The sequence below is a fragment of the Camelus ferus genome, chromosome 24 (genome assembly GCF_009834535.1).
Source record: "Camelus ferus isolate YT-003-E chromosome 24, BCGSAC_Cfer_1.0, whole genome shotgun sequence".
NCBI lineage: Eukaryota > Metazoa > Chordata > Mammalia > Artiodactyla > Camelidae > Camelus > Camelus ferus.
The window spans coordinates 3,015,131-3,029,470 of NC_045719.1; the positions used below are offsets into that span (position 1 = coordinate 3,015,131).

A 14,340-nucleotide genomic window follows, 5' to 3' on the forward strand; every position below is an offset into this window, starting at 1 on the left:
CATCCCTTGAACTCCCCAGAATCGACAGCCGTGACAAGGACGCCCCAGCGGTTCCCAAGAGCAAACGACACAGCACCACTGAGATTCATTGCTTAGGTGCTATGTTGTTGGATTCAAGGCATTTGCAACCTATTGGCACTCAGGGTTTGCAAATGAGACTGCATTTGAGACTGAAATTATTTTTTTGAGACTGAAATTATTCCACTGTTAACGCTTATGAGAGGTCCAGATAGGGCGTGGGGACAGATACAGAACTTTCTCTCGTCAAAGGGCAGTGAGTTCAGGGAGCCTGCTCCCTCCCCCGACGACGGCTTCTGGGCTTCTGGGCAGTGCGGTGGGGGTGCTCACACCTCTAGGGAGACAGCCACGCACAACATATGGCACTTCCGCCAAACAGGACACCCACGTCACCTGTAGTTCCCACCTCAGGCAGGGACCTCAGCAGGGACAAGCATGGGTGCCTTAGCGGGCAGCAGGCAAGAGAAAGGGAGAAACGGTGCAAGCAACTCAGGCCCTCCCTGGCCCAGCCAAGAGTGAGCCACACTCGTCCGCTGAGCTCCCGGGGCATCTGTTCCTGTTCCTTCTGGAGCCGGGAGGAGCACGAGCCCTCTGGCTCCCGTGAGCAAAGGCCCCACCACATCAGCCAGTAGGCGCTGCAAACGCATCCCGATGCATGTAATCATCTCATGGGCTCGGGGCAACGGGGTCAGGGCGGCACAGCAAAGGGAGGCAGAGATAAGCAAGAGACACAGATCCAGAAGCTTCCTTGGAGCAAGAGGGACGAACCTGCCACCTGTTGACTGCGTATGAAAACTGGGATTTTCTATGTTCAGTATCTTGTAATGAGCTGTAATGGAAAAGAAACTGAAAAAAAATACATGCACCTGTCTACATGTATAACTGAATCGCTTTGCTGTACACCTGAAACTAATGTTGTAAATCGACCACACTTCAATAAAAATGAAAAAAAAAGTTAAATATATAAATAAAGAATAAACAAAAAGAAAGAAAAAGAACAACAAGGACTTACTGTAGAGCACAGGGAAGTATATTCAATTCTTATAATAACCTATAATGGAAAATAATCTATATATATATATGTACATGTATAACTGAATTGCTTTGCTGTACACTTAAAACTAACACTGTAAATTGACTACACTTCAATAAAAAATAAGAATTAAAAGAAAAAAGTAAAAGGCTTGTATCTCTTAAGCAACTATAAAACACAAACATATTTGGGAGTTACATATAAGGAATGTCACACAGTCAGCAATGTTGAAATGAACAGCATTAACTTAATATGACAGACGATGTTGTTTTGTGAAACTAAATAGCTGTTAGTAATGTGAATGTGGAACTGACAAAAAATACAGAAATAAAAATATTCACACACTAAGTAATTTCTAGTAAATGCTCAGAGAGTCTTTGCTAAGCTAGTTTGTCAATTTCTGGTGTCCCAGTCTTTACTTTAATAATACTTGAAACAGTTAATGTCACCAATCACTCTGATTAGGTGATACAGTCTCTTCTAATAAAACTAAGTGTTTTCGGTTCCTCTAGGCCCTATTTCTCATAAAAATTAGCACCTGGCATTTACAAGACTCCTTCCCCAAGAGAGAGCGGTACCTTCACGGGGCCCAAGAAAAGGAGCACTGGCAGGGCTGGCATGCTCTCTGGGCTGTGCCTCATCCGTGGCCCTCTCCCACGCCCCACCGGCTAACCCACCCTCCCCGCTGCAGCTGATCTTCCTGACATTTCCCCCTACCTGAGTCCCTGGAACGGCTGCTCACTGCCTACCGGACACACCTCCACTCCGTGGTGTGGATATAACATCGTCCAACCGAGCCCCAAGCTCCCTCCCGCTCCATCCACCCCACCCCTCTGTGATCATAACACACTTCTCATCCTCAGGTCAGGAAAACTTAGTCCTCCTAGCCCTCCTGGAACTTATCCTTCTTGTTCAGTGTTTAGTCCCTGCCACATACTTAACCTCCCCTGCATCACAGCTCCATGGCACTTACATCTCTTGGACAACGTCCATCTGCTGAGATTCAGCTACCTGGCTCGAGAGTCAGCTCCTCCCTGAAGTCTTACCTGATCCTCCCACGCACAGCCCCTGCCCTGAGGCTCCCTGGCACCCGTCCTCACCCCTGCCATAGGGGACACATTCCGTGCTGTTTTCTTGCGTCTAGAGTGCCAACCCCACGAGAGAAGAGAGCCCACGGCAGGTCCCTTGGTATCCCCAGGTATTAGGACTGTGCTTGTGACTAGTCAATGGAATCCCAACAACAACTCCGAGAGCTAAGGTGGTACCATCCTTGCTCTGGAAAGGTGTGCAACCTGAGGATCAGAGATGGTAAGAAATTGGTTGTTGAGAGAGCTAGGATTTGGAACTAGGCTCATTTAACTCCAGAGAGTATGTTCTTTCCTTATATCCTAGAACTCATCTTAGAAAGTGAGGTTTGCAACTTAAGTAATGCATAATCAGAGTATTTATTTGAGTATTAGAACAGTTATGCCAAAGGAGCATGCCAAAGGGGCAAAGAGTGATTCCATGTGTCCAAAAGGTTGTGTATGACACCTGATACTATCCTGTATTTTAGGCCGTAATTGATTATTAATTATTGATAGATTTAGTAGTTTCTAATTAATTTAGAGCAAAGCATTGCTTAGATCTGAAATTATATGTTGACTTATAATAGGTTAATTTAAAATGAACCTACTTTTAAGTTACAGAATCTCTGGCTCTTAAGGTAAACTTTGCATTGCAAGATTCTACACTATAGTTTTTTTCTTTCACAAAATAACACTGTCATTCTGGCAAGAAAGTAACATAAAAAGACAAACTTTTTTATGAACAAATAAAAAAAATACATTTGCAAATCACTATTTACCTCTAAGCCAAGATCAAACTATTGGACAAAACTATTCTGATTAGAAAGATAATTTTCAGAATCTGGAAAATAAATTCGAACGTAATCATAATGACTGAATGATGATAAAATGGTTCTTGAATCACAAATATCTCTCTTTTAAGAAAGGGGAAGAGGCATCAGATGCTTCAAGGGTGAAGAGAACTTCGGCCTCCACTGAGCCAAGCAGGCGACTTGTCTCGACATTGCAAACTGCACTTTCAGGGTGGCTCTAAACAGAAGATCGCTTCCTTTTTGTTTTAGGGTCAGCTGTATTCAGTAGAGCTGATAAAAACCACTATGAGCTAATAAGGACTCAGGGTCAACGGGAAACACCTCACTTTTTTAAAGAGCTGTTGTACAGAATTGGGGCTGGAGTAGCGTTCATTACCTATTATAATACCAATCCCCCCAAACTGGCAAACATATAAAACAGGTAGCCAGAGGCGGTCAAATTTTTAAATGCAGTAGAGATACCAGAGTTCACAGGAATTCTGTTTCGGATTTTATTGATACAGACCATTGTTAAACTCTTAAGTTATTTTCCACATCATATTAGATTTTTTGCAATACTGGATTCGAAAAGAATGAGACAAAGGAAAAGTTAGAGGACTAGAGCTGGTCAGATGAAAAGAAACAACACAAACCTCCCATGGGTACAGTCTGAAGAGTGTCAGAGCGAGAAAAAACACTTACGTAGCTTTTAGCGTGTGCAAAGTATGGTCTGAAGTGTTTTAGAAACATTACCTCATTTAATCCTCTCAAGAACCCTGTAATGTTGAAGTGCTTAGACTCCCTGCATGAAGGGGGCATCCCCGAAGTGGGTGCCAACAGAGTAAGGCCTTGGACTTACAGATGGCAGACAATTCCATGGATTGCCGCTGCCTGAAAAAAATTTTTTAAAAACAACCTCGACCATACTTTATAACATCAAACTTCTAAACCATGGCCAATCAGATGTCAACAACTGTAATTCCTAAAACAAGAAACTTCTTAGGACAAAAATGCAGGATTATCTCCCACCTTACAGCAGGAATAATGGTTGCTTTCTCTCTGTTTACTGCCAAAGGGTTAGTTCCACGGTGGCCTCTGAGGTGGTGGGTACCACAGACTCCCTGACACTCGCGTGCTCAGTCCCTTCAACAGAAACTGTCGTGTGACATCCCACTGGGGGCGTGGGAGCAGGCTGACGACCCACAGAAGAGTGCAGCTCGTTTCCCATACAGCCCCAGGATCAAGTCCAACACGTCTGGGACGAATGACGCACTTTCTTAAAATCAACGCAACTGCTTTAGTGCCTATTTATCCTCAATGGAATGAACACTTGGCCTTCTCCTTCTATGATTACAGCGCGGATTTTTCAAAGGACAAAGAGCTCACTAATGATAAAAACAACATCCTGTGATGCATTTTTAATTTTCTGTCTAATTTGTTACAAAAGCATATTTGATTAGTAATTTGAGTTAAGCAGGAAATATTAGAAGTTAACAAGGAGGCTTTAATATCAGTACATATTTCCTACTTCACTACGTAAGACAAAGCAGCATCGGGGAAAAAATGACAGGAGGAAATGAAAATAACACACATTCTACTGTGATAATGAACTCAAGGCCCACTCAGTTTAATAGAAATCTGGACACATTATATAAAAATAAACAAATTTTTGACTCATATATGAAACTGCAGTTGTTATATGACACAAGTCTTTCTGTTTTTAAATCAGAGGTGTTTTGGATGAACAAAGGAGTTATGCTTACCTTTTACTAACAAGAAATATTTCCTATTCCATTTGAAATTTCACTTACCTAGGACACATTGTTTTAAAAAGTACAGCAAAATACATCTTCCTTTCCTGATACCCTCTTCTCTGACCTGTTCATTCATAATACAGTGAAGCACCTATTAGTTTTAAGATTTTGGCCTTGATTCTCAGCAACAGAAACGATTCACAAATTGCTTTTTAAACACGACTGTCCGAGGTCAAGGGTGGGGGTGGGTGGTGGCGAGGGTACAGCTGCGTGGTAGAGCGTGTGCTTAGCGTGCACGCAGTGATGCGTTCCATCCACAGCATCTCCATTAAACCAACCAATCAAATTATCTCTCCCCACAAAATTAAAAAATAAATAAAAATTTAAAAATAAATAAAAATTTAAAAGAATCAGGAAATAGGGAAAGGGTCTTCTTAAAATAATAAAGATAAACGTAAAATAAAATAAACGTAACGGTCCAGGGCACAATCAACTGAGAAGACAACCGCTGAGTAAGCTCCCCCACAACAGCATTAAAATAACTGGGGCCACCGCTCCATTAGGAGAGCAAAGTGGGTGGCGTGAATTAGAACTGCATTCACAGGCTCAAGCACCGGTTTCAACGTCTTGGTTGTTGATGTGATTATCGCCCTCCTCCCGTCCCTGTGGACACACAACTGTAATAGATGTTTTCCCCACCCAACAGTTTCTCCTGAATGAATGAATCAAAGAACGATTGGGTAATCATTGAACGTTTCACTGAAATGAATATGAAAATGTTTAATTAGTTGACATATTCAAGCACTGAGTTTTAATTAAGAAGACATAGGGCTCCAGAACATTTACAAGCACATCGGAGCAGCAATGCCTAAAGAGGAAAATGACAAAAGGGTGACTGAGTCTCAAGCTACAGGTCATCGGAAGATATAAAACATCACTACCCAGGGGTGTTGCACACAGCAGACTATATACAAATCCATACACCACAAAGGGAGAATCAGAGAGAATGCTTGCTAGTGGAAGAAAAGCACAAGTGTTTGTGTTAAATTCACTCCTTATTCAGAACGGCTCTTCCACTGCCACGTACAAGCGGCTTCTCTGTGCGACTATGTCGGCAGGTAATGAACAGCAGGGAGGGGAAGAGAGAGAAAGGAGATGATTCTAAATGAGTAAAAGAAAATTAAGCTTTTATTAAGGAAAAAAAATTGAATCCAAGAACAAACATTAAAATTCTGTCCTAGGTGCTAGTTCGCTGGCTGGAATGATGGAATTTGTGTTCTTCCTGGCCATCTCAGGATTTAAATACTTTTATGTGACAGAGCTGATCTGCTGATCAATAAAAAGACAACAATCATTTACACTGAGAGTTTAGTGCAATTTCCAGAATCTACATTAACCAAGCTGAGTGTTTCTAGTGGAATCAATATACCACCACCTTCCTTAGTGAAGTGTGACTAAATTCTCAACAACAATGACTATGGATTAAAGAAAAATCAAATCAGTGGAAAGAACGGGTTTTGGAAATCACACGATGACAGTCTTTTTTGAACACATAATACTGCGCAAAACCCAGGAAAGCAAACAGATGTTCACTTCCATTTCCTCTTCTGCTATTTATCTTATCACTTGGGAAAAGCTTTCTTGTATTGCAGTTTGATTACATGTGCATTTTGCAAATTTCCAGATGTGTTCAAATGTTTCAATCTACATTATGGCTTTATATTTTAGGTCCCTATGATTCCCTAATCAGAGTTCTTATTTCTCTAAACATTAAATGAAATTGAAAATTTTCATATACCCCATTTAGATTGAGAGTATTATGGACCTTTTTTTTTTTTTTTCCAAACTCGTCTTTTTAGATATATCGGTCTTCCATCTACTCAATGGATAATCAGTCCCATTATGCTGTACTATGATAATGAATCTCTTGAAAAGAATATTCACTTTTCTGCAAAAAGTATTTTTGACAGGTGAGTTTGAGATAATTTCCTCTCTCAAATTTGTGCCAAAAAAATTCAGCCAGTTAAGTAAGACAAGCATCCTTCCAGTAATGGTGGTGCCTGCAGTGGACTTCCCTGTGACGCTTACTGAATTGTGTGCCCTGAGAACTGACCATGACTCCAGCACCTGAGATTTCGATGATGGACACAGACAGTAAACTTGTTCATCTCAAGATGCTAACATTGTGGAAGGAGGCATAACAGAGGCAGGATGCAAAACGACCCTGGAAAATGCCAGGAGCACTTACTTAATAGCAAGATGAGGCTGAATAAAAGCAAGGCAGTGCTGGACTTGGAAAACTGGGCACATGACAAGTATGAGAGAGGGTGCGACAAGATAAACAGAAATCCTCGCAGAGTCAGAGAGCGGGCTGGTGACACTCTGATGTGAGACCTGTGTTTGGACACTCTGACCAGCATCTGAATCTGTACTTTCATAGATGCAAGAATCAAAAGCCTGAGGATGTCTGCAACTAACTAAGCAGTAAGGCTGCAAAGTCTCCAAAAATGACTAGAAAAGCATAAAAGAAGACAACAAAATAGTGTCTTAGCAAAGCAGATGATGGGAAGTGTGAATGGCAGTTGGGGACTCAAGTGACAGTATAAGAGGCTCGGGAAAGGGGAGCGGGGGGGGGCTAACGCGCACTGCCCAAAGAAACACTACTCGGAAACTGAGACTTGGAAAGATCTAGACAAAAATGTGGATGGAAATGCGACTCAAAGGGTTTGAAGCAAAGAAGCAACAAGAATAGTAACCGTGAAAAGGAGGTTTTGTAAGAATAGAGAAGAACACTGGAGCAATGGTTAGGGTTCCTGCTTCCTTCAGTTTGGAAGCACTGAATGTGAGCAACCTCTAGCCCCTCACTTTATCGTGACGTTTCTGCAGTAGAACACTGACTCTTGTTCTAATGGTCGGCTACTGCTGAGTCTGGACAACTGTTAAATTGATCTGAAAAAAAAAAAAGATGCTCTCAAGGCCATGGTCAGAGTGTCAATTTTCATTCAATAATCATTCAATAATAATTCAATTTTCATTCAATAATCAGCTTTCTGGAGTGAAAAAAGTCTGACCCACAGCTGTAGGTGCACTCGGGTCTTGGACGCCCATCTAAGGAGGGTGTGCCTGGCATCGTTCAGCTAGCACAACCCCTCAGAACCACACAGACCATCCTGAAGGGCCTGGGCAGTGTCAGAGGCATCACTTTTCTCGAAGAAATAGTATCTGACACTTGGAACAGAGCTTTTACATATGTCAGAGTCTTCTTACGGGCTGCACCTCCGACTGGCAACCCTAAATCCTGACATGGGCTGGTCTGCTGACCTGCAGAACAGGGTGAGCTAAAACTGTCTCATGACCTTTTGTAGGTTTTCAAATAAAATTTTTCGTGATACCACCTTAATTTGAATTCTTTATTAACTAAGGCTTGTCTGTTTTTAATCTGGAGCCTGTGACCTGAAATATGTGTATATCTTCTCAGGCAGAACAAAGTCCAAGTGGTCACCCTTTGATACAGCAATGAAAACGTGATCAAACAGAACCAGGTTTCAAAAGGTTAATGAAATAAAATTCTACAAAAGGAACAGGGAAACAAACCCCAGACAGCCTTAAACGTGAATGTAAATGTTTCCTTGGAGAGCACTATTTGAAGTAATAGATTATTTTGAAGGGAATCTGTTCTGATAGTACAAAGGATCCAAATCCCTCTGCAATAAGCAGAAATTTCACTTATGTAGATTAATGAGCTTATGCCAAGTTCATCGTCAGGAGTCGTTCAGGCAAACCTTTGCTTCTTCTTGGGAAGAATACATTTATTTTATTCATTTGCTGTGAAAGTTACACTTTGTAGTTTCTTAGCTATATAAATCATCATGGACTGAGGAGTGGGCCCTACAAGGTGGTAATAAACTGAAATCTGTTCAAATAAAGACTTCACAGTGGTCTCTCCAATCACCTGTTTCTTTTTAAAAAGACAGCTACATATTCAAGTGAGAAATTAGCCACTTTACTGAAGGTTAAGGGCTTAAAACTCCATGTGGACAAAACAAACAAAAACACCTCACAAAGGTCCATTTAAAAGACAGGCCTCAGGATGCCAATGCCATTTGCACATGGGTAACTAAATTCCAGCAAACATTTACCTTTTAGGAGTAAAGTCACCTCCAAACAGACTGGGGTTCCTGTTCATTATCTTAAAGGAACAACACTTTGCATCAGAATCCAACTCCTCACACAATACTTGATTACTACACATCAAAGCCCTCTCTCCTTGTCCTCAGTCCCTTCTTTCAAAGAGAGCTAATATGTATATGGGTTTACGTGCTGACCAAGGTTTATGGCAAATCCCTAGAAAGCACATGCTTTGAGAAGTTAACCAGGTTGATTTCAGTTTTCACCTAAAACCACCTCTCCTCGGCTGGTTACCTGACAGGTGCGCCTCGGCTGTGGGCAGGCTTCAGCAGGACCGTGACTGTGTTCTCGGTTTGATTCAGAGGGGTCTCCAGTTCGTACGCCGGCATGGAGGGCGCTGGGGATGGTGCAGAGATGGGACACTCGTTATTTCCGGTTTACCTTTCCGTTTTCTTTCTACTTCCATTTACAAAGAGCATCGAGAACACAGTGCACTTAGTTTCAACTGCAGATACGAACCGACCAGGCACAGCTTCCCGGTGTCTACCAGACCCAGAACATGGAGGCCAGCTGCTGAAGCCAGCAGCGGCCACCTTCATGATGCTGAGTGCAAGCTGGCAGGGAGCATGCAGGGGTCTTAGGAGGTGTTAGTGATCCTGCTGCTCAGTTCAGATTCTCGTTCAATGGATGTAACCAGCTTGTGAAAACTCACCCAGCTGTATGTTTATAAATTGTGTGTTTTTCTTTCCATATGCTTTTCTTAAAAAAAATTGATGGTAAATTTAAGAAATAATTACTAGGATCATAAAACTGAACATCACAGTTCTCTCATCTAAGCCAAGGTTTCTGGTGTACCAGAGATCCATCCAAAGATTTGAAGAGGATGTTAGGAGCCAGAGAGGCTGGCTGGAATTACTGACCACTTGCGGGCTCCCTGGGAAGGCATGGCCATGGAAAAGATTCTGAGTTGAATTAAGAAAGGCTTCGGTTTGACTTTCTGCTGTTTTGTTTCAACTAGCATGAGAGCTTAGGCACATTATCTCTGAAGCTTCAGTTTATTCACCTTTCAAAACAGGAGAAATTACCCTCCAGGATACTTATGGGAATTCAAAGAGGTAACAGAAAAAGAAAGCCAGGCAAATACAATTCTATAAATATCAGTCCTCTTTCCAGGGTGAACTCTACTTCCAAGGCCGTTTCCTGGCATTCTCTGTTTTCTGGGTTGTTAGGTCTCATTACGAGAAGACAGAGAGTTCTTCAGTAATTTTGTCATCACGGTGGACAAGAGCCCTCATTTCCTGAAGGCTGTGAAGAGTGTGTGGGAGGGGGGACCTCGTCTCTTTCAGACCCTCGCGTATAGATAGGTACCCGATGAGAACGCTAGGGATCTTTTTTCCCAAATACGGTGTTTTAAATCTCCTACATATAAAAGGTTTTTATGTAAAGGACATGGGTTCTATCTTAGGTCCATTTATTAGAATTTCTCAGCATTGAAAATTAACTCTAATTCTATTAAGAATTAACTTCAATTCGTAATACAGAATTACATTCTGTACAGAGAGTAGTTCTCTGAGGTCCATGAAAGTAGGAAATAGGGGACCATAAACTGTAATTTTCTTGAACGATCAAAATCAGATAGTGATTCTGGATGAGCCTGGGTGGGCCATTTAAAATGTCCACCATCTTTGCTTCTGGAGAGAACTGCTGAACTTGGTGGGCTAAGTGGCCAGACGGGTATCAGCCAGAATTTTCATCAAATACAAATGGAAAAAATATGAACTACTTTTTTCCTAAATGAACAGCTTCTTAGAGTTAATAATCTTTGAAACGTGGTTTCCATAGGAAGAAATTACCAAAAAACAGGGGCTTGGAGGTATCGGTGACTGCCACACGGTTCCTCTTTAAATCTCAGGATAAAGCCATACATCAGATAATATTATCTTAATTTACATCCAGGCGTAAATTCACTGGATCAAGATAAGAAGGGAAGTATCTGGAAAAATGGTACCTAAACCCCATGTTTTCCCGACTCTGGGCCCAGAGGTTTCCTGTTCGCTGTCTGTGCGACCTGAGCCACCCTGACCTCCCAGGTGCGCCTTCCTCATCTCCCACTCCCCAGATTGCTTTTCTAAGTTAATGCTTTGATCAAACACTGAGTGTATAGTACATTTCAAGGTAAGTTTGTGCTCATAAATAAAACCTTACACAACGAAAAGCAAAACTCCAAACCTCCCTTCCTCAAACCCCAGCAGACGGCTTACAGCACTCTAGCCGTGCTTCCCTTCCTTCAATTCTAAAGAAGACTTTCACTAAACTAGGGAAGAGGGACAACAGACATAAAAATCCGGCTGAATATTACTTAGCTCACCCTGAAGCAAAAAAAGACCTCCCTCCCTCACCCGCCTCCTGTTCACCCACCCCCAACCGAAACAGTCGAAGCCCCAGCTCAACGACTTCCCTGCTCGGAGCCAGAGGTGGGGGAAATGGAACAGGAAAATGTCGGTGGAATTGTGTTTATTGCTGGGGCACATCCCACGCCAGATGGCAACTCCATTTCCTCTAGTCTGAAGCAAAAGGCATTTTCTGCACAGTTGCACAGGCCCAGAAATATTTCCCAAATTATGTCTTTTGTTGGACGACATAATGGTGTCTCTATGAGAAAGAAGCTGGAGGACTCAAGGGCCTGGTGGCAGCTCCCTCTGCAGTGGCCTCTCTCTCCTGGACGTGAAACCTCTAACGGTGAAGGTCCCATGGAAGGCCGAGCCTTCCAGAAGGGACTTCACAGCTGGCCGTCTCTCTGCTCAGCGAGCACTCCATCGTTCGTGGCTCGTTACAGAGACTTTTCCAACACTGCTGTGCTGGGAACTTGGGGCTGCCAGGGGTAAGAGTCTCAGCACAGAATCGTCCACTTACGTCCAAGTCCTCCCATGCACACTGTTGCAACAGTGCCTACTTCCCAACACTGGACGATGATCTTAAGCTCCCACATTACAAATCTTTGTAGTATTTCACTGAATTCCATGAGCCTGATTATCATCTACCCCAAAATATTAACTGATGTGTACACTGGGGTGAGCTCTGCATACTTGACCATGGGAATGAAAAAGTACCAAAATGCTACTTCTGGTGAAAGGCATAGCCCGTGAGTGTGTAATACCTGATATTTTGGTGGTGAACTGACTCGTTGCTGGAGGCCCAAAGCCTTTAGCTGTGCTGGCTCGGATGGTGAAGGAGTACGTGGTTCCCGGGTACAGTCCAAAAAAGAGAAAGTGGGTTTCATTCCCCAGTTTTGAAACTCTTCCGCTTTGACTGGATAAATCTATTTCTGGGTCAAAGGAACTGACGGCTTTGTAGGTGACCTGTAAGAGAGGAAGACTGTGACAAAACAGCTGGAGCAGATGGACCACAACCGCATCTTTATCCAATGAAGCCTCTGACGTACGCACTGTCAGGCACCTTCAGATGGACTCCCCAGCCCACTTAGACGCTTCAAACCCTGGATCCAGTGAAGGCGCACAGGAACTCGGCCAAAACTGCTATGAGTTATTACTTTTATAGACAGAGGACCTGAAAGCCAGCAGATTAGAACATAAAGAATGAGTTCAGGTTTAGGCTAACACCTCAGAGTTGTTTGCTTTCAAAATGTCATGTTGGAAAACTACTTTACAGCCGGCTTAAAACAAAATAACACAACACACAAGCAGCTCCAACAGATAAGGACCTGGTGATGGGGGGGCCTTGTCTCTCACCCAGGGGCCAGGGCCTGATTCTGCACTGAACAGATTATTGTCCACTGGGAACAAGGGCACTTTTAAGTGTTGTCATCAATGAGGGCAAAGACATCTGCTCCAAAAATAAATCCGAGACGCGCGTCAGCGGCTCCTGGCGCTGTGACGTGTCCTGTCTGCTCTTCTCTTTAGAGCGACGCTGCCCGGCAGAACTTGTCGTCACGATGGGGATGTCCTACTCTGCGCTGTTCAGTGTGGAAGCCACCAGCCACAAGCGGCTGCAGAGCGCTCGAAATGTGGCTGGTGAGACTGAGGAATGGAACGTTTTATTTCACTTTCATTATTATTTTAATTGAAGTATGGTCAATTTATACTGCTGTGTACTTTTCAGGTGTACAGCAAAGTGATTCGGTTATACATACATATATATATTCTTTCGCAGATTCTTTTCCGTGGTAGGCTATTACAAGGCATTGATTATAGTCCCCTGTGCTGCACAGAAGGACCTTGCTGTTTATCCATTTCATACACAGTAGGGGGTATTGTCTCATCCCAAACTCCTAATTTATCCCTACCCACCCGCCACCTTTGGTAGCCGTAAGTTTGTTTTCTATGTCTGTGAGTCACTTTAACTCACTAAAATTTAAGTTTAAGTTGCCCTGTGTCACTAGGAGCTGCCATTTCAGACAGTGCAGCTCTGGAAGCTTCCGTGATGTTTGCCACATAAAGGGTGTTCAAAGCATGCTGGGTGAGTCTGGACTGTGTGAAAATAAATGTAACAGAGGTGTCTTTAAATGTTGCCCTTTCAAATGATTTTGTGGAGAATTTCGCTCTAAGTAGTTCATCAACTACTCGAGAACATGCATTTTAGTGGTGATTACTAACTTCTACTGGTTGTAATGACATAATTTTTAAACGTGGCATATTCAAAAGTTTTAAATTGCAAAACTGAGCACTTTCCTTGCTTTTAAGTAGGTTAAAGTTACTTATAATTTATGTGCATGAACACTAACACTGTTATTATACGAAGTGATAACTGACATTCTTTCTTCTTATACTTATACCATGTCATTATAATTAAGGAGCCCTCTCAGAAGGAGTATTTAGATTGAATCAACTAAGCTTTGGCAAGAAACTGTTTGCTGTGTATATTAATCACCACCGTGCATGACACCACCAGAGGCAGCGTCTCTGCTGTTAACCCTCTAGCAGGAATCCCCCCGAGTCGAGAGACAAGACCATGTCCAGCCCCGGCTGCCGTCGAGGGGACTTCAGCCACGTCACTGCTGCGCACTTAGCTGCTTTCTTTGATCTCCCCCCCGATAGCCCCAGAGGACAGTGTGGCTCAGAGAAAGCAGATCTCAGCTGTGACAACTGTTGATTAATTCACTCATTCACAGCATTTCCGTTGCACATCTCTTGTGCGCCAAGCCCTGTGCCTGGGGCTGAGGTCTCAAGTGGTGACTCAGACACGGTACCTGCCCGGGAGGAGGCACGAGCCTGGCGGGGAAGGAGAGACACGGCCTAGCAGTCATCATGCAGGATGATCAGAACGAGGGCTGCTACCTCCCGCCAGGGCTGGGCTAACCCTGCTCATCTTACTGCCTTACTCAACACTTCACTGGGACACGAATATTTGCTACGGGACACAGTTTAAATTTCTGAGCTTCATGCTTAAGACCTGTCTACACTTCCTTCTCCAAACTTACTTCTGAATCCTTGACACAGGGCACTCTCTTTTCTTCTGTCCTGGTCAGGGGATAAAGATTTACTGCCCCCAAACACTGGGCTTTTCTGACGCTGCTTTTGCTCATGAACCTC

The 14,340-nt window shown here is 43.1% G+C and overlaps 1 protein-coding gene across 3 annotated transcripts in view; it reads right to left on the reverse strand.

The window, feature by feature from the left end:
• PTPRM (protein tyrosine phosphatase receptor type M) overlaps nucleotides 1–14,340 on the reverse strand; it is a 604,888-nt gene that overhangs the window by 232,461 nt on the left and 358,087 nt on the right. For all 3 annotated transcript variants that reach the window (XM_032467107.1, XM_032467106.1, XM_032467108.1), the window contains exons 10-11: nucleotides 11,949–12,150; nucleotides 9,086–9,188 (exon numbers count right to left, since the gene is read on the reverse strand). In XM_032467107.1, the coding sequence (XP_032322998.1) occupies nucleotides 9,086–9,188; nucleotides 11,949–12,150 (305 nt within the window). The remainder of the gene's footprint in view (nucleotides 1–9,085; nucleotides 9,189–11,948; nucleotides 12,151–14,340) is intronic.